A 20,378-nucleotide genomic window follows, 5' to 3' on the forward strand; every position below is an offset into this window, starting at 1 on the left:
CGGACTTTGAATTTAACGTGTCGACTTGGATAACACTAGAAGAGTCCCGAAACTAAAAGTGAAATCGAATGCTACATTTACCATGAGTTTCGATCACCATGAGAAAATCTTTTTCACAGTAATTTTACATTTAAAAAACACAAAAATAGGTATCGTCTTGTTTTCTTTATATCCACTAATCAGAGATCAAAGAAATTATGAGCAATCATGTATTGTCAGCGTTAACGATCGCCACGCTTAAGTTCTTTATTCCTTCAGACAAATGTCTCATAGGTTATACATATGAACATATACATATTAAATAAACAGTAAGAAAAACAAAGTGCACATAATCAATTTGGATAATTCACATGGAGAGTGTGTTGCTTGCTTGCATAACATAAATATTTACCTAAATTACACAGTTCTTTATTATTAGAGGTAGATAATAACTGAACAAGTTGCTGTCCTTTAAAAAAGGACTACAATACGTGGACCATTTGTATGTGTTTCCAACGAAAACGTGAAAGCCTTAAGGTGTCATAACTGTATTTCAAAACATGGCTTAGCCAAAATAATTCCCGAATTTTCCTTTGAATTGGGAGCGTTTCCGCACGCGACAGGAGCTGAATTTTTTTATGAGATGAAAAACAATGTGTAAGAGGTCTAGCTATCCCATTTTTGTAATAATGCGAGGTCATTTGAATCTTTAATGCTTGTTGTTTCCGGAGGGGGGTGAAAAGGCCCGGGCTTAATTTTCAAGCACATGTGTAGCCGAGGTAAACAAAGTATCACGCCTTGCTGGATGCACGTGTGTATTTTGCTAGAAAATTGTAAATGAAGCGTTGTTTAAAAAAGATGTCAAGAGGATTTTCTCCAGAAGTTCGTTTTGAATTTTTAATCTGTATGTAAAGTTGTGCAATTTTGGTAAGAATATATAGTAAAATTTAATACTGTAGTGAAACCTTAAGATTATCAGAGATTCCACCGACTCTAGCCCTCTGCTTTTAACCACTAAATTTGTACGTTATATTACGTATACATGTATGTATATATGCCCTGACTTTTTATCTCAGAATTTAAAGGATTCATACTTCTAAAATAATTATGATCTATCTATGAATGAAGTTTGCATGTATAGTATCAGGCATTCGGTGAATTCTACTATTTGCGCACACAATACGATTCGCACTACTTTGTTAACTATGCAGTAACGGCTTTGTGTAAATGAAAAATTTCATATTTTGATGCATTTTTCTTGAGATTTTAACTTTTATACAGTGACATAATTATTCAATCATACTTAAATGCTTAAAAAATTTAATCGGGAAGTTCTCTAGCCTCGCCTACTATAAAAGTAAAGTTACATGTGTATTCGGAAAACAACAAAACATTGCAAATTATGCTAGGTGATGCATGTTGTAGTTTCGGCTTAACATTAACTTATTTCATAATACTGATAGTTCATATCATATGCCAATCATTTCTTTAAACGTATACTTTGTTTCTGTACTGATTTGTATTGAACATAATTGTGTGTGCATATGGCACGGAATCCCGATCCCGATTCAGTTAAACGTGTGCTAGCCTGGTTCCCTTAGCTACCCATTACGCACAGGAACCAGGCTAGCTCATGCGCAGACTGAATTTTCCCCATAGCATCCGGTTTAACCTCGCTTATATATTTTCTGCGTGGACCTCAGGGTCCACGCAATAACTTTATAGACATTTGGTTTTCGTGACTAGTATTTTTTATTATACTTATCTATTAAACTACGAAGTGATGGACAAATAAGTAAAAAAATGAAAATCATCTTCAATTACATTTAAGTTGCAAGATTCACATTTTCGACAATCACGTGTTAAATGATCATACCTCCCTGTTTCAATCTTTAAGTCATGTGAGGACAACCGTAAGCGTGTAATTAATTTACGATATTTTACATGAATTGGTTTCTTAAGGTAAACCTGTAAACAAAAATGATCAACAACGTGTTTATATAATATACATTTTGATGCATTGCTTAATAATATTTTCACCTCGAGGCGCTAAATGGCAGTGGCATGGGGAGAAGCCCAATTTTCAAGGTGCTAATGAGAAATACTAAAAAGCATTTAAAACTGAATTAATCAATCCATGTTTAGGCACCTATACTCCATAACCCATACCGTTTACCTGTGTAGTTGTTTAAACAAACAGAACCGACAGCATCTGAAATTTAAATAAACACTTCCAAATAGCCTTAAAAATGGACTGACGTTATTGTTTTGCAACTTGAAGAAATTTAATACATAATTTAATACATATAAAAAAACTTTGGCGCACTATTAATTTTAGCGCTCAGAGGCAGTTGCGCCAAAGGTGCTACAAATTTGTAGTGCGCCATATTTTCTCGTTTTACAGTATGTCAACTATAAACCATATAATGTTGAAAGTAATATATCTATAAATTGGGCTTAAAACCAAATAATATTGAAACCTCGAATTAAGTTTTGTCTTGGTATTCTATGTTCCAAATAATGACGGGAAATATTGTTTTGTCGAACAGCTATTAGTAACTAAAGACAGATAGTCCTCTTTAGAATTGACTAAAAACATCGACGTCGCCGGACGTCACGGCGCAACGAGAGGTACAAACAAAATGGATTTAACCCAGGAAAAAGCCGACACAAGCTGTAAAAATGCTCAATGGTGCAAAAAATAACACAACAATTATTTGCAAGTTTGTACTTAACTGTAAAAAATTTTGTGGGGGTGGTGGTCATTGTATTTTGAATATAAAACAGTCCTAAAAAGAGTAGAATATCTGTAAATATTTGGTCAAAAAAAAAGTAACGTCAACCGACGTTCAGGGTTAGCGTTATCAAGAGATAGAAGGTTAGAAAATGAAAACTTTGAAGAACTAACTTATGATTCTCGAACAAATGTGCAAATGAGATGTTAAGTGGTCCAGAGCAATTTTAAATTGTAAGGAGAAAGGCACAAGAGACTAAGCGTGATAAAAAGATGGGGTTTATCTATAAACTGTGTGTGTTTAATATTGACGTCATGTTTTGAACGTTACCGTGCGCCGTGGTGACAAAACATGTTGTTTTTAAAAAGGGGTAACAGAAATACCGTTTCATCAAATGGACTAAAACTTCGCATATCAATAACATAAGTGTTGGTGCACAGATTAATCTGTTAAATATGACTTTCATGAAAAATATATGATATACAGCCACATTGTCTTCGTATCTTTTGATTGACCCTCGTATATAGAAAGTGCATGTTTGTTTATCTCATGGAGAAACGTGTTATTAGGTCCAGTGATGAGCCTGTCTGTTCGGGGTCGTAAAATATAATCACACACTCCTCCCGCCGACCACGGTGCGTCAGATCATCAGTATGGACATTGATCGCGTTCACCTATTAAGATTAGAATGTTGTAGCACAGTGTCCGTGTGTATAAAATGTCATACATGAAACTGCTATAACCTAAATAAAAGAATATACTTTTTGTCTCCACTTTTAATATAGATTGGAAAACAGGCTACTCCCTATGTAGAGGAGGATACTTTCAAGTATAAGTCCATGGGTAAGGCACCCGTCAGGTGTAGCATGTTGGGAAACATAAGATCCCGATGATCAATAAAATGAATGACATAGTACTCAATGCAGTCGAGTCTTTATAAAAGTGGCAATCATTGTATCAAAAAAAAGGGTTGTTTCCGTTTATGAATGGATATTATAGCAAAAGCTTTCAATTGCGTGGTAACATTTGAATTACTTCCGAATTATTGCCGCACGCTCTTTTCAATTGACAGTTGGATTATTGTAAATATATAAAGATAATTGTCAAAGAAAAGAAAAAAGAAGTTTATCTTTTAATGAAATACAACAGGACATTTTACGTCGACGGTAACTGATAATGAATTAGCCACCCCCCCCCCCCGCCCAATTGTTTTTAAACACACGAACTTCTATGACACTAGAAAAATTGTTCCCTTTAACACCGGGTTAAATGTGACATAAGCATAGCTGACCAAAAACTTTTGAACACATACTGAAAACATCCAGTCTCAAGATAAAACATGTACGGTATTGCAAAAAAAAAAAAAAACAACAAAAAAACCCACGATATTTATATCCTATTTGTGAATGGCACTCAGGTGAGAATAAGTGCTATTCATTTTGTTTAACGGTTTTAAATCTATACAATTCCCGTCATCCCATTCGTATATATGTAGAAAAAAAAAGTAAAATTGGTATAACAATGATTTGTATCACATTTATTATTATTGATTGCCTGTTTTGTTTAACTTCGGGAGGTCAAACTGTACACATTTTTTCTAACTTTGTGTTAAGTATCTGCATAAAGAACATTTCTACCAATAAACTCAGGCCTCGGAAAACGGGTCACACCAGGCGCCCACGTAATTATTTCAAAGATAAACGATCTATTATTTGTGAAATTTATGTATTGAAAACCTACACTTATAAGGAAATCAAGTCCTTATTGTTGTTTTTTGAAAAACCATCGTCTCAAGCCACGATCCGCACATAATGTGGCTCAAGAGATGGAGAGGAACAAAAGAAGATAATTATACAATGTGTTGTAGTTCACGAATGAGACAGGATAATATATATATATATATATATATATATATATATATATATATATATATATATATATATATATATATATATATATATATATATATATTCACAACTGCGAAGCACGAGTTAAACATTCTGTCTCCCGAGTGAAATAACATCTATATCTAACTACAAAACATTGAATTAACTGTTTATTACCTCTTGTTACTTCTTTGTTGCCGTTATTATGTGCCTCTTGTTGATGCTATTCGAAACAATATTGCGCGGTGAATATAAATCCATACGAAAGATGCAACAAAACTGCCTTATACAACTTAACATCTTTTTTAGATAACATGAAAAGGAATATTGTCAACGCTTTATAAAACTTGATTTGGATAAAATACAAAATCCATATTGATTTAAAGCGTGTAATGAATTTAAAATCATGTTAGTTACATAGTATAAATACATGTAAAACGATCTTAAGGAAAGAAGTAATTTCAAGCGGCGAGGTTGAATACTAGAGGTTACATCTGTTCTGGCACTTTATTTTTTGTTTCCTAATTTTATAAAATTTGTGCGTTTTCGTGCGTTTTTTATAACCTTATACTGTATTAAAACAATTAATTGCGCTCGTTGTTTGTCTTATTATTTTTCCAGTTCTTCAACACTTCTTTGATATACTGCTTTTTCAACTTTGTTTAATTATCTTACTTAAGGTTTTAACCATCAAAATAATGGAACAAATATTGAGGACTACATTGCACCATAGAGCTTGGCATTCCATTATATTATGGATGCCCAGAGGCAAAGTTGCTGATGAATTTGACTTATTGGGAAAAAAAAAACCTATGTTATGAAACTATATCATGACCTGTCTACTCAATCAGTTTTGGAAAGCTACACACTAGTTTGACATTTTCATTAAACAACGTCACATGTGTTTGAAGCAATTATCATTTATTATGTATTTCGAAATCACGTTTCAACAATATTGCCGTTAAATATGTTCAGTGAAGGTTATAAGCCTCTGCTTCAATTAGTCGACAGCTTATAAATGTGGCATTTTCTACGTTGTAAAATTGTTTTCATTTCATAAAGTCATAGAGACATATACATTATGGCAGTAAACAGGCTTTTTCTTCTGCTGGTTATAGCGTTTGAAGTGTCTGCAAACCAACAATCTGTAAGTTGTGATATATACAGTATTTATCAGCAATCGTGTTTTTTTTCGCTTTAGTAGCACTTGTTAAACCATGTATACATTTTTTTTTTATAATTTGTTCGTCGAAACATATCAATTGTTAACTTTCTTATAGCTAGAATGTTTATTTGAAAAAGGATTAAATAGTCTGCTCGATTAAAACACATTTTGAACATTTTTCTAGGCAAAACGTTGTACACAAGGGTGTATTTGGTAACGTAAAAAAAAACATAAAAAGGAATTGTCGTTGAAAAAGAAAACGTGTTCGTGTTTTTTTTTGTACATTAACAATGAAAAAAATTAACCATGTTTTGTGTCGTTTTTGCATTTTTTAGATTTTTCTTTCTTGAAACTGTGTAGGTTAACTTTAAAAACAAAAATGTCACGTTTTATGTAATGCATGTAACAAACTGAAGTTTGAAAATGGCATTGTTGTGACATGATTATAAAGTGACATTTGATATCTGTTTACATGTATCCTGCTGATAAATTATTTGATAATTTCTTGATGTGTTTCATTACTAAGTAATTTTTCTGACGATTATTTTCCGCAGTTTATATTCCTTTGAATTGTTAAATTGAGGTTTAAAAACTATGGACTGGCACTTAAAATGAGCTACGTACTAGGTACATGCATTATTGATTATAATTCTTTTTTTTAATATAAATTTAGTCTAATTGTATTTTAGAAAGCTGAGATTGTGCGCAGACTCGGGAAACCCGCTCTACAAACCTTGGCGTTGGGTGCTTCCCCAATTAACGAAACATTGTCCGCCCGTACCGGAGTGTTCCTCGCTCCATCCGATACACAGTTTCAATTCTCAGGCCAATCAATGAAAATTAATAAAGGTTTGTAAATTGTCATTTCTGTTTTGTTGTAAGATGTGTATGAGTCGGTCCCCTAGAATTTCTTTTCCAAATATATCAAGAACGTAAGCTAATTTCTATACACTTGTTGAACAAAATCAAAATACCTTTATTTCGATATCAAGAAAAAGGGTCTGGCCACTCAAATAAGGGACCAATATGGCTCCTTTTTATCCATAGTTATTATACTCAAACAAACAAGTGCCTGATCATCTGAATGAAAGTAGCGCCCTCATTTTTAGATCATGTTTGGTTGTCAAAAACCAAAGTCGAGGTCTTATTTCACATTACAAAAAATGCAAGACCTCATCGATGCTTGCAATGATATCGTGTCTATTTCTTTTTTTATGTCTGTTGTTCAAAACGATTTAAGTAAAGATTTATCTAAATAGTTGAAAAATAGAGGAGGCTTGATCTTTTGTTTTTTTGTGTGTTTACATTATACCCTTGTTTTGTTTCGGAAAAGAGTAAATATGATAAAACAGTTACATGTTTATTGGATACACAATAAGTTACATTGTAATATAAAAGAAAAGAAGTATACTGTTTTAAATCATTATTTTAAGTGTAATTTTCGAAAAAAAAATATCATCATTTTGAAAATATAAGTGAAATAAAGGAAATATTTAGATCCATTTACGAAGTATCTTGTTATTAACTTAGTACATGTGTACATGTATTTCAGAAGAAAACGACGTTTTCACAGTCCTTTTAACAACCAGTGAGTTTAACTTGGAGGCAAACAGCCCGTTTGGCTCCCGGATGTTGAAAGTAAAGTCAAATTCAGCAAAGGAAGCCATGCGAATTTTGTTCAATCTGAACTCAAAAGCCCGTAGAGAAACCACATTTCCTTTGAACAATTGTAAAATTGAGATTGAAAAGCGTGAGAATGGTACACAAACAGAGTACAAAGCGAGAGTGGAGAATTGTGCAGATGAAGATGGATTTGAGAAGTATTTTGTACTCGATCTTAACTTCAAATCAGGAGACGCATCCCAGATATATTCCAAAGATCTTAACGGTCCGGATATTCAGCGAGTTAGCAAATATTTCAAATACGCAAAGACATATTATACCAGCACTGAAAGAGATACATATTACACCATCCTTAATAACCCTGCACTGGAAGCTGACGAGATTACTATTACAAACTTTCACTTCACTGTTTCATCTAAATCGAATCCTTCTCTTTTTAGTGATGATCTTTATTCTACCTATTACTGGAACTACTATATCTGAATACAAATACCATTGTAAAAAGCATCTCAGCTCAGATAGGTAGTCTTACATGTATCTGGGGAAATCCTCAATTTAAACATGTACAACAAAATGCATTCATAATTAAATAAAGTTTGATGCTTCCAACAATTGTTTGAGCCCCTTTAGATATGCTGCAGCTTTATTCATATCGCTCAAGTGTTATTATTATACTTTCATGTAAAATACTGGAATCTGATTGGTTTAGACGCAGTTGATAATACGTTCTATTACCCTCAGCGTTATCAACACACTTGACAACGGGTAACACAACCAATTGTTACATGTGTGTAAATTATGCGCGTACGGTTCGCCATAGAATTCACGTCATTTCAATATAAATGCAGTAAAGTTTTCTTTAAAATGGAGACATTCAGTATAATAAAAGAAATAGTGCCTGTTTGGGAGGGGAAGAGTTGAAATTGACACCCTTCGCGTTGTTTGACAATAGTTTTCTCGGGTTGTCAATTTCAACTCTTACAGTTCCAAACAGGCACTATTTATATAATGCTCTAATTTTGATTTGAAAATGTAAAACAAAAATGCATTTATGGTTAAATAAAGAATTGATGCTTCTAAAGTTTGTTTGAGTCCCTTTAGAAATGCTGCAGCTTTATTCATATCGCTCAAGTGTTAATAAACTAATCTTGATATAAACCATTAGAATGCTGCATTCTATATCACACTGCTTCATTTTTAAGATTTGAATTATATTAACAGTTTATATAACATGCTATTTATAAACATATCCTTTTCTATTCTTCCGGGCGTTATTACATGAACTCAGATTTCTCCAGATCCAACCCATTTCATAAATCACACACGTAGCATCGTTTTTTAATGAAGGGGGGGGGGGGTAGTCTCATTGAAAAATGTTGACAAACCAAAATCATTGTTTTTTCTTTAAAAAATTCTTTAAATTCTTTGAATTTCTGTGAAGCTCATTTCTCATATTTCAAATTTATTGCCCATGTTATAAGTTCCGTCGGTATAATCGGTATTTTATTAGTTTGAATACTTTATTGATAAGTCACAAAATAAATAAAAACAACTGTTAGTTTTAACAAATGAATTAATTGCCCAGTCAATTCGGATGCAGAACAGCAATGCAATCATTTCATAAAATTGTCTAGCCTACGATTCGTGGATAACTTCCATCATTAAGAAAAAAAATTCCAAACAATCGCTGTTACACGATTGATTAGAATGATTATGAACGGCATCGTCAGCTGTATGATTTTACTTTTTATATAATTAGTTAATTTTTAAGCAAAAAAGGAGTCTATAAGTATACACTAATGCAATTATGTTTAAAAGTGAAAAATAATCATTTTATTTTTCCATTAGAAAAAAAAAGAATACAATAACCATGTTAAAAAAATATTTATCGACTCTTTATCAACATTGTTTTTTTTTTTTTTTGTTTTTTTTTGCGGGGAGGGGGGGGGGGAGATGAGCCTTATTATTGGTAAGTTGCAAAGCAGTAACAATCATTTCAACTTCAAAGTTATCCCAAATTATATGTCACCGACCTATTATCAATAGCATTTAATAGCATTTTAAAATGAATGAAGTAGCCTTTGACGGGCATCTATCAAAGTCACCGAACGCAAAATTAGACCTAATCTGGATAAGTAATTGAAGAGTCAATGGAGGATTTGTGTGGCTAATTTCGCCGAATGAGTTGTCATTTATACAATTTAATTTTTAAAGTTTTGTAGGTCTAGTTGATTTAATATATTTTCAAGACTGTTCATTGTTACATGCTATTAGAAAATATCATGCCATTACAGGCGCCCAGGGGACACGTTGCTTATGAAATTGATAATTTGCAAAATATTTTATGTTTTAAAATTATAGCACGAACAGTTAACTCAATCATTTTTACAAAGTCATAAATAAGGTAAATGTGTTGACTTTTTTAGTGAACAAAGTAACATGTGTTAGTGACAATTATCATGTATTTTGTATTTCGAAATTATGGATTTTTCTGTATAACCCAATTTTCAGCACCATTTCCGTTTAAATTTTTTCAGTGAAGTTTATCTGTGCAATTTAGCTGTCTTGATTAATGAAACTGCATATATTTGTTGTAACTCTCACGTTGTGAAGTTGTTTTCATTTCAGAAAGTCATAAAGCTACATGATGGAGGCAACCCATTTCTTTCTACAGCTTTCTCTAGTTGTTGTACTGACTGCAAACCATGAATCTGCAAGTTGTATTACATTTATATGTATCCATTTTTTTTTTCATTTTAGTAGTGTTTGTCAACATACGCATAGTTTAGTATTTTATGTCTTATACTTGTTTTCATTAATTTTTACGTAAAAACATTCTGCTTTTAATTTCTTCTTTGTTTTTATTTTTTGTGTGTGTTCGTTGTTTTTGTTGTTGTTTTCGTTTTTTAAACATTTTTGTTATACTTGATAAATATTAAAAAAATATATTTATTGAAGTAGAAAATATCACCGTCTTTCTTTTCTGGCTTAATGATGAATAAATAAAGTTTGCTAATAGTTACATTTTTGGGTATTATTATAATTGTTCATAGATATTAGTTGGTATATAATAGGCAGAACTAAATTTTGTACAGCTATTTCTTGCATTGTTTCTACAATTATATGCTATGCTCTGCGATTTTAATGATATGGTATGAGATTTTAATGCAATGTTAAATATTTGTATTTGATAGTATTAGAAAACAAATAAAGGGCTTAATGATATACAAAATCGCCTCCCTAAGCAGTGTCCTTAACTATTTCGAAGTAAAATGATAAGAAGTCATAGTGAACCACTAATCTGCAATGTGAACATTTGTCCCTTAAAATAAAAACGTTTCAAGCCGATTTATTATAACTTTGTTTTTTTTATTTTATGGTATGCAATGGCATGATATGACGAATAATAAAATCTGCGACTGTATGCTATTGTATTAGATTTCAATGCTATGGTATAAGATTCAAATGCTATGCTATGAAATTTGAATAATATGATATGGGATTTGAATTGTTGTAAAAGAACAGGCGTGAGCTGACTGTAAATGTTGATTTTATTTGCTTTGTATTTAAGATAGCTGAAAGTGTGCGAAGACTCGGAAAGCCCGTGCTACAAATACTGGCAATCAACAAATCACTGGACGCCCATGACGGAATGTACAATGGGGCTTTCAACGGCCCAGCTGAAACAGGGTTTGAATTCACAGGCAGGTCAATTGAGGTCAACAAAGGTTTGTAAACTTTAATTTTTGCAAGCTATTTATTTTTCGTTTATATCTTAAAACTTATCAAGGGGTTTTTGTTGTTTTATTACAAATTAAATATTTTTGCCTATTTTGAATGTGTATACAGGTTTGAGAGCGATCTATTGAACTGCCGGTCAATAGACTGTGATCTATTGGACCGCCGGTCAATAGACTGTGATCTACTGTGAGATACAGGCAAGTGGTCGGTGCATTGTGTATCGTTCCGATCCTCTCAGATTGTCGTTTAACTGTATTCCACCTGTATCTCAAGCGACTGTGTAGTGCGCGGCCAGCGCGCTAGGTTCCGTTCGTTATCGAAAGCAAGATTTTTGTCTTGCCTAGGTAGCCGAGTGGGGAGCGCGGTGGCCGCTCACTGCTAGGAGAATGGGTTCCAGAGGTCGTGAGTTCAAGCCTCGGTCGGGGCGGATGGTGGAGCTCCAACAAAAGTGAATTTCTCTGTGCTTTATATATATCTTTATCATTCACTATGGGCAGGTATATGTCAGTTTGAGAGTTATTGCAATGTTTGTGCTTGTTATATATATATATATATATATATATATATATATATATATATATATATATATATATATATATATATATTCTTCATTACTTCATACAATGGCAATGATCATACAATTAACGTTAGTAATGCTTACAGTAACGAACCAATTCTTAATAATAATAGTAAAATGTTCAACTTCAAAAAGTGTTGCTGAAAATATATTAAAATATACCATCGAAATTAGTACAGGCAACTCGTTATTTTCATCTTTGTGGTATGTTTTTTTATGTAACCAACCAATGATGATTCATACAAAAATTATATTTTTTGCAGCTGATTTATAATTAACGCTTGCGTCAATGTTTTCTTGGTTCTTTTGTAACAAAGCTGAGAGGGTAGTTTGATAAAATTATTATAAATATGACGTCATGTCAGCTGTTTTACGTGGTACGCCCATATCGCCGATCTACCATGAAAACTTTCTCCCACTATAAACACGTGCCCTAAGAAGGAGTTGTACCATTGTTGCAACAACAACAAAAAAAGAGAAAAGTATTCACTGAGAAAGAAAGATGTGATTTTCATCTTTAAACACCCTTGGTGTATCATAAACGTAGATTTTATCTAAATCTACAAGTATATTAAAGAGATTTGCATCCATCTTTCTATGTTACACAAGTTGCCAATGAAAACGTAGGCTTACAACTTATTTATACAAAATACACAATGAAAATATATTAATGAAATGAATTAGTTGTTAAATTCTACATCATACTGTACACGTAGACTCTGATAACCTACTTGAGTAAGGGAATATTTGATGACTGAAAGCTGTATTATCGCGGTGTGCTGACCTCTAGAATCCAGTTTAAGTTAAAAATTTTCTGCTATTTATTGAAATTAAATAATGCACTTTGAAATAGCATTCGTCCTTTGACATTTCACATTCCAAATAATTACTCCTTTCGTTTAACTATCTCGTCTGTCTAAACAGCTGATATTTTTATCTGAGGTCAAAGCCCGTGGTTAAATTATAAATCACCTATTTAGTTTTCAAATTGCGAGAGAAACTCGTCAAAATGACCGTTTAGATAGCAAAAATGATAGTAGTTAATTCCATAGTTTGAGTGTCATTGGATAATGAGATAAAATGATTTGGCTTATATAAGAAGGCGTGTTTAACCGTGTAAAGTTGTAAAAGTTTTTGAAGACACAGCAAAACAAGATGGCATTAAAATGGTTTTATGTCTCCATAACAGTGGCCATGTTGTCTGCAAACTACAGCTGTGTAAGTTTCTTATATTTTTACAATTCGTTAACTACAATTTTGTTCAGTTTTAAATGTTCGTAGTTGATCTAGTCATGGATCATCCGCAGATTTTATAAAGCGAGTTTGTGTGTGCAATGTAAATTAATTTGATTTGAAACATTGATTTTCGTTAGGATCATGGTAAAAGTTTGCCACTAACCCTAAATTTGATTTTTTCCCCATTCAATCAAGATTCCACGGTTAAGCAAATTTGGTTTTTTAATTACTATTAGTGAAGTATTATTCATTACGGTTCCAAATTGGTGAATTTTTAAGGACAATGTTATAATATATACCGACATAGCTCTGCAAAGGTGAACAATCAGGTAAAATACAGGGAACAATATGGGTTTTTTTTAGTAACAATAAACGTCATTTTTTAGGGGAAAAAATGAAAGAAACTGATAACATGTACATGTAACATTAAATGTTTCTATTATAAGAGACGTGTATCTGATCTGTGACAGTCAATATAAGAAATAAGAAAAAAAGATATGTTCAGATAGTTCAGGTTTAGAGGGTACAGTGCTGCTATCGTGAAAATTGACAAAATAATCCTATCCTATCCTATATCATTGGGTTCATGTTCAATGAAAAAGATTTTTAAATACTAAATTTTTATTCAATACATTTGTTCTTGGGTATGAGAGCTAGGCCTGTACAAATTAGACCTTTTCTATATCATGTTGTAGATGTAGTAACTGATTGAAATATATAATTTTTTTTTTCAAATTACTTTGCCTTTGGTGATGATAATTACAAACAATCACATGGTTCTATATTTTAGATTGCTAAAATTCAAAACTAAACAAATTTCCTTATTTTAGATTGCCGAAATTGTTAGAATGCCCCTGCAGCCAACAATATCTACGGTGGCAATGTCTGTTATACCTTTGAATGAAAGCTTCTCTGTGTGTGTTCTTGTTTTCTTTGGACCTTCCGATACAGAGATCAAATTCAACGGCGACACCCTGGAAGTCTCCAGAGGTATTTGTCTTCAGACATTTAAAATAATACCAACTGTTGACAAATTATTTAGCACTATATTTATTCTAATTACTGTTATAGAAAATGACAAACATTTATATTTTTTCCCCAAAGCCAAACAATGTTGCAACATGTCTTTTTCATTAACACATCTTTAGACTCCTTTTTATTACTGTTTTAGAACATGTAGATGAATTTGAGGTCTACATGGTGAACAATAATGCCAACATGGATAGAAGAATAACCTTAAAGTCGAAATCAAAAGGAGAAACAATTACAATGTATCCAAACTTTAACTACAACCTCCCTATTAAATCAAGCTTTATTGAAAACACCTGCTATGTCAAGATAGAAAAGGATGCAATGGGAGAACGCACAAAATATACAGCTACAGTAACATCATTTGCAGAAAGAGAGGACTTGGAGAATTTGTCCAAATATTTTATTGCATACATACGCGATAGATCAGGCGCCCGTGTACAATTATCGACACGCCATCTGAATGAAACTGAAAATGAAAATGTTGTCAGTTATTATAAATACCTCGACACTTACTATTCAGGAAGTAAAACTGACAGTTGCAGTGAGTACTATTCGATTCTGAACTATTCCGCGATCGAAGCAGATGGTATCACTGTCGAAAGTTTTGGCTTTGTTTTGAATGTTTCAAGTTCAGATTACTATGGAAACGACATGACAATTAATCGCAGTTGGTATTATCAGATCGTTTAAAAGCATAATTTGAAATCTGTTCAATACCAATACCTATAAGTTTTGAAATAAACGAAATAATGCTTCAGAACATTGTGTTGTTTCTTTTGTACTACTATATATAGTTTATTGATTTAGATCATTTTTTTTTATTTATTCAAAAATATATACTTAATATAGAAAGTTCAAAATATTTTAATGCCTGTAATAAGGGTATGTTACAACGCATTTTGGAAAATTAAAAAGGTGTAGACATATTGGATCACGTCGACACACGCTAAAAAATGTACACAGATTGGTCCTCATGCATATATGTAAATTTTACAATTTAATTCATGCTGTGGAATGCAATTTCAATGATTATCGTATCCAACACTGGGAGATTTTTAAGAAATTTAGTGTAAGGCTGAATGAAATGGTATTCCATGATATGGTATGAAAGTTAAACAATATCGCTTTCGTATGATTAAAAGTTTCTAAATATTCGAAGTTAAATATTTTCAAAAGCCCAAAAACGTATTTGAAATAGTAACATTTGTTCTTTAAAACAATAATTGACAACTAAAATAAAACAAGAGATGTCTCAATATATGTAATATCTTCAAAGAAAATAAATGTATAATGCAAAAAATTTTGTGTTTTTTAAAGTCCAAGGGGAAAAATCTGTCAAATCTTGCTTGATCATACCTGGAAAAGAACTTGATCAGATATTATTAAGATAAATCTGTGTACTAAATTTCATTTCAAAATGTGCAACCCTTGCGAAGAAAATGAACTGCTTCTGCAATAAAGAAACTTTTCTAACTGTAAGGAGCATGACTCTTTCCAAAATTGCTTGATAGAACACAAAACTGAATTTGACCCAGTTGTTCCTATGATATAACTTTTTACCAAATTTCATTTTAATATTTGCAAGATTTACAAAGAAAAAGAACAGAATCTTTTGGTGAAACGACTGATCGACAGACGAATAGACATATAGGCGTACGGACAACAGCAAAGCAATAATTTATTTTACAGCGATGTGTAGAAAGTCACTTGTCTGTACTTCATACGATATGACGTCATAATTATGTTTGACGTCACGATCTGCATTCCTGTCGATAGTTCTCAGGGAAAGTATCATAACGTAAAAAGTGAATTATAGCAAACCACTATAAAATTGCATGTTTCCTTTACATAAATGCTGCCGTTAATGCTAGACGTTCAGAATTCACTCATATTAAAAACCGGTATCAAATAATCGACAGTTTTAAAACTTCGTTTTAAATAAAAGACTATTAATAAACTTGTAGTTTGGAGACTTTCCCTTCTAAGTGTAAACAACTGAATGAAGAAAATGTAATGCATGTAAAAACAGCTTGGCGCAGTTGAAAGATCAACACAATTTTAGAATATTTTACGTAAAATTGGTAGAGAACATAAGTACCATTGTGAATTGTGTTTGGGAAACCTACGGATTTACCCCAATTTTTTGTAAATCACTTTTCAATAGTATAAATGTGCATTCTTTTGGTGATTTTGTGGAATGTTTCAACAATTATCTTCCATAAAGGAAATATCTTTTTATTCCCAAGCAAGAACTTCAGAGCATATGACTTAACAAAGGATTTTTCTTAAAAATATGTATAATTTAATGTCATTAAATACCTACACCTATGCGATTTAAATAGATCATTTGCAATATTACCCGTCACGTGATTACAAAGAACATATGACGTCACAAAATGCATCAAATACAATGTTTAACATCGGTGTCAATAAATGTTACATAGATTTTAATAAATACTCCCGCTCAAAGTATGTTTGCGATAATTGAAATAATATCGTTTCCCAGCCGTTTTTTAGCATCGAAAGGCCTTTACATTGCTGCGTTTGTCTTTATATGCTTAGAACAACGAAGTTTTCAATGAGCAATATTAAATTTTGACAATAATCACACATCCTTTTTTCCAATAACTAGGTTCTTGGCAAAGATATGGCATCTCATTTGACATTAAAGTCGTTTACATTTTTTTATGAAAGCGAAATAAAAGAGCGAATGGAGATATTTCCTTTATCGGTTTTAAAGATAGTTCTGAAATTCATTTGATGTTGTTCTTGCAGCTGAAAAATACTTCACGCATGATGTTGACTTTTTTTTGGTTAATTGAACTGACAACTCCTGTAATAAGTAAGTACTATCATGTTATAAGTCGTCTAACTCTAATGGCCTATGTTTCTATGTTTCTTCTATGTGAAGTCTCTTCAAAATGTTAGTTTAACTTGTTGCAGAGTGTTCCAGAAATCTGCAAAGAACACAACAACAAGATAAGCAATAGTTGATCAAGGTATATCTAGACATGAGAAGTGTCAGTTATTCTTGCAGCATCTTAAGGTAAGTAGCCAAAAAATAAACAATATTGCAGGACATTTATTTCCTTACACGACCAAACTTCGACTTCATCTTATATGGGCAAATAAAATTCACCGGTGGCAAAAATAAATACAACAGGTTGTTACACCATTTAATAATGAAAGGTAAAAAATTAAGTTCTCATGGGATGTATGTAATTGTGAGTTTTTCCCTTCGATTTTATTTACTTGCAGCATGAACACATCAGTTTTATTCATGATACACTGATAAGTGGAAGACATGTCAATCTCTAACTGAAGATGAACTTAGTGTATCAATTGTGTTTTACAACGTTCAATATTGAATCTCGTTATATGTACATGTATCATAAATTGGAAAATCAGTTCAAACAGGGAGCAATATTTATAACATTCCTACCAAAAGTTTAAAGTTAAACAATGACCCTGTAAATTAATTTAACATGCTACAATTCATATTACTGTAGAAGCAGAAATATTCGTTGAGGATTTAATTTCGTTATTTTCGTTGGGAGTAGAAATCAACGAAATTAAATCCATGACGAATTTTTAACTAAAGAAATAATGAATACAAAGATATTACGATGTGACGAAATTAAATGCCAACGAATTTTATTTGGTTTAAAAAACAACGAAATTTTGACCCAACGAAAATATGTGTTTCTACAGTAATTATCTTTATTAAATGTACTTGTACTCTTCCTTTTGCTACGGTAGAAAGACATGTTAAAACCGTATATGAAATTAAATGCAAAAAATATACATTCAGCTTTGCCACTAGAAAATAATATCTCCTTCAAAGTCATATTACGCAGCTTGTTATTGCACAAGATATGAAAGGGTTATGTAAATCAATGTATTTATTTACTATAAAGAAAATCATGTCAAGATTTGTCATCGATCTGTGCACACCTCACAGCCTTAGTAGCATAATCGGAGCCTTTCTGATTTTTATATTATCGAAAAGCTAAAAAGACCCCGAGAACGCCAAAATACGTCATTAATGGGATTTTAACGAGACCAGTTTGAGACTCTTGCAAATCGAGAGAGGAGTTTAGATTAAAAAAAAAAAAAAAAGTTTATGTTTATTCTATCAACATGCTTTTTAAATTATTATGAGTTGCAGAACAACTGTTTAATAATGTGAATTTGAAGTTTGGAGTGATTGGCCTTATCTCGTTAAATATTGTTCAGAATGAAGCCGTCTGAACAGCAGTTTTCGATTTTGTTAACAATCTGAAACGTGCTAGGGAGTAGCCATGTATCGGTAAGAACATACTTACTTACAATGTTAAACTAGATAAATACCTTTTTTGAAAAACCTGCAATGCAATAATTCCACTGCATGTGTTACCAAAATGTTAATAAATAATGGCCGTTGTGAAATGTGACTTGAAAAACATGTTTTAGTATGAAATGTGTATGCAGGTGTATTAAAGTCAGTTTTTACACATATTGTTACCTAGCATACGTTAAAAAAATATTGTATGTTTTTCCTAGAATATTGAGTTTGTGTCAATCCTGCTTTCAGTCATTTCCATTCAGAATTTCCTCGACACGTACAATATACACTGTACATGTGGTTTTGATACCTGTATCTCATTCAAACTGTTAACTTTATGTCTTATTTATCTATTAACGATGAGAGTGTTTATGAACCAAGGATCTGCATTTGTTATGTAAATATAACATTATACGATTGAGAGTATGAGATAGAGATAGACCCAGAGATAGAGAGAGAGAGAGAGAGAGAGAGAGAGAGAGAGTGTAATTACAGTGTACATTTAATTGTTATTGATTGCCTTGCTTCCATGAACCATATATATATTTCAATAATGCCACATTGCACTAGAAATATTGCTGACAAAGATGTTGAGAGAGATCATGGAGAGAGAGAGAGAGAGAGAGAGAGAGAGAGAGAGAGAGAGAGAGAGAGAGAGAGAGAGAGAGAGAGAGAGAGTATGAAAAGCTATAACAAATTTTACAGTTATATATCATTTCCCACTTAATAAGTTGTTATAGCTGTTACAGTGGTAACAACGTTATTGTTGACAAGTAGTTCGTGTAACGTGGGTGGTCGTTCGTGTAACGTGCGGGATCGTGCGTGTATCAGAAAAATTGGTTTGCGTTTTTTATCGTGCGTGTCCGTGCGTGATCGTGCGGTTTTTTTTCGTTTTGTAACTTTTTTTACGGAATGCCAGGATTTATTCTTACAACAACGACAAGTAGTTTTTGTAAAACAATGTGAATTTTAATTTTTTTTTATTAATATAAAGAAGAGCATTGACAGTTGTTAACATTCATTATCTCTTTCGTCGTTAAATACATTTAGTTAGTATTTCCATAGCTCATTCAATCCTTTGTTCGGTCGAGTTAGTTTTGCATAATTTAAATTCAGTCTATATGAAGCATCCATTGTGTCTTAACACATAAATTTAGACACTTTAATATTTAGAATATATAGATATAAATCAATTATGTACTGTAAATTATGTAAATATTGGATGTGAAAAATCGAAATTCTATGGAACAGGGTAACAAATTTACCTGTATCCCTCATAATTAAATCGTACGTAAGGGATTTGTTTTACGCAAACAGTCAACTCGTATGTAAATAAGTTCGTGTAGTTTATGCATTATCTTCATTTCTTTTACACTTTAGTTTCTAGTTAATATTCGTTATAGAGACAAAAACATTAATTTGTGTGTGAATCCTATATATTTGTGTATAAATGTGTAAAATTGTTTACTCGTAAAATATAAAACAATGCATGACTAAAGAACATGCCGCTTTTCCATAAAAACACAAACATAAAGCAATACAAATTAAAGCAATACGTTTCCTTAATTCTAATCTTAAAAATTAATTTTGATTTTGCGTGTTTAATGGTGTAGAATCGTTCGGTTGCGTGTTGTATCGTTTTTGTTCGTGCATCATGAAAATTCAGTTAGTTAGTGATCGTCCGTGTATCGTGCGTGATCGTTCGTGTATCGTGCGTGATCGTTCGTGTAACAGAATCGTGCGTGTCGTTAGTCAACAGTAACGTTGCTACCACTGTATCATGGTAATGTTTTGACCATGTCTCTGATACTGCATGTGCCCATAAAAAGTGTAATCTCGGATACAACCTTTTGTTTTGATAATGACAGCATTTAGCTTTGTAATGATAGCTAATTTATCTTTTTTCTTCTAATCTACTGGTTAACCTGTGGCCTCAAGATGATCTGAAGATAAGGATTAAAGTAAATATTGTCAATTTGATATTGCTTGTTACCCAGTCAAGTCTGCTGAAGCCCAGAAGGTACTTCTTTGTCATGTTATAAACTTACAACTTGTCCTCCATATTTATACATGTTTGGTT

At 32.1% G+C, this 20,378-nt stretch overlaps 2 protein-coding genes across 2 annotated transcripts; both read left to right on the top strand.

The window, feature by feature from the left end:
• The first annotated feature begins 5,573 nt into the window (after positions 1 to 5,573).
• Positions 5,574 to 8,297, top strand: LOC128171250 (uncharacterized). The gene is made up of 3 exons (XM_052837001.1): positions 5,574 to 5,747; positions 6,455 to 6,614; positions 7,318 to 8,297. Exons 1-3 carry the CDS (start codon positions 5,682 to 5,684, stop codon positions 7,869 to 7,871), a joined length of 780 nt encoding a protein of 259 aa, XP_052692961.1. The 5' UTR covers positions 5,574 to 5,681; the 3' UTR covers positions 7,872 to 8,297.
• Positions 8,298 to 11,810: 3,513 nt separating this feature from the next.
• Positions 11,811 to 14,734, top strand: LOC128171254 (uncharacterized). Its single transcript, XM_052837012.1, has 3 exons — positions 11,811 to 12,924; positions 13,773 to 13,932; positions 14,114 to 14,734. Exons 1-3 carry the CDS (start codon positions 12,862 to 12,864, stop codon positions 14,662 to 14,664), a joined length of 774 nt encoding a protein of 257 aa, XP_052692972.1. The 5' UTR covers positions 11,811 to 12,861; the 3' UTR covers positions 14,665 to 14,734.
• Positions 14,735 to 20,378: the final 5,644 nt, after the last annotated feature.

The sequence above is a fragment of the Crassostrea angulata genome, chromosome 2, assembly GCF_025612915.1.
Source record: "Crassostrea angulata isolate pt1a10 chromosome 2, ASM2561291v2, whole genome shotgun sequence".
Classification (NCBI taxonomy): Eukaryota; Metazoa; Mollusca; class Bivalvia; order Ostreida; family Ostreidae; genus Magallana; species Magallana angulata.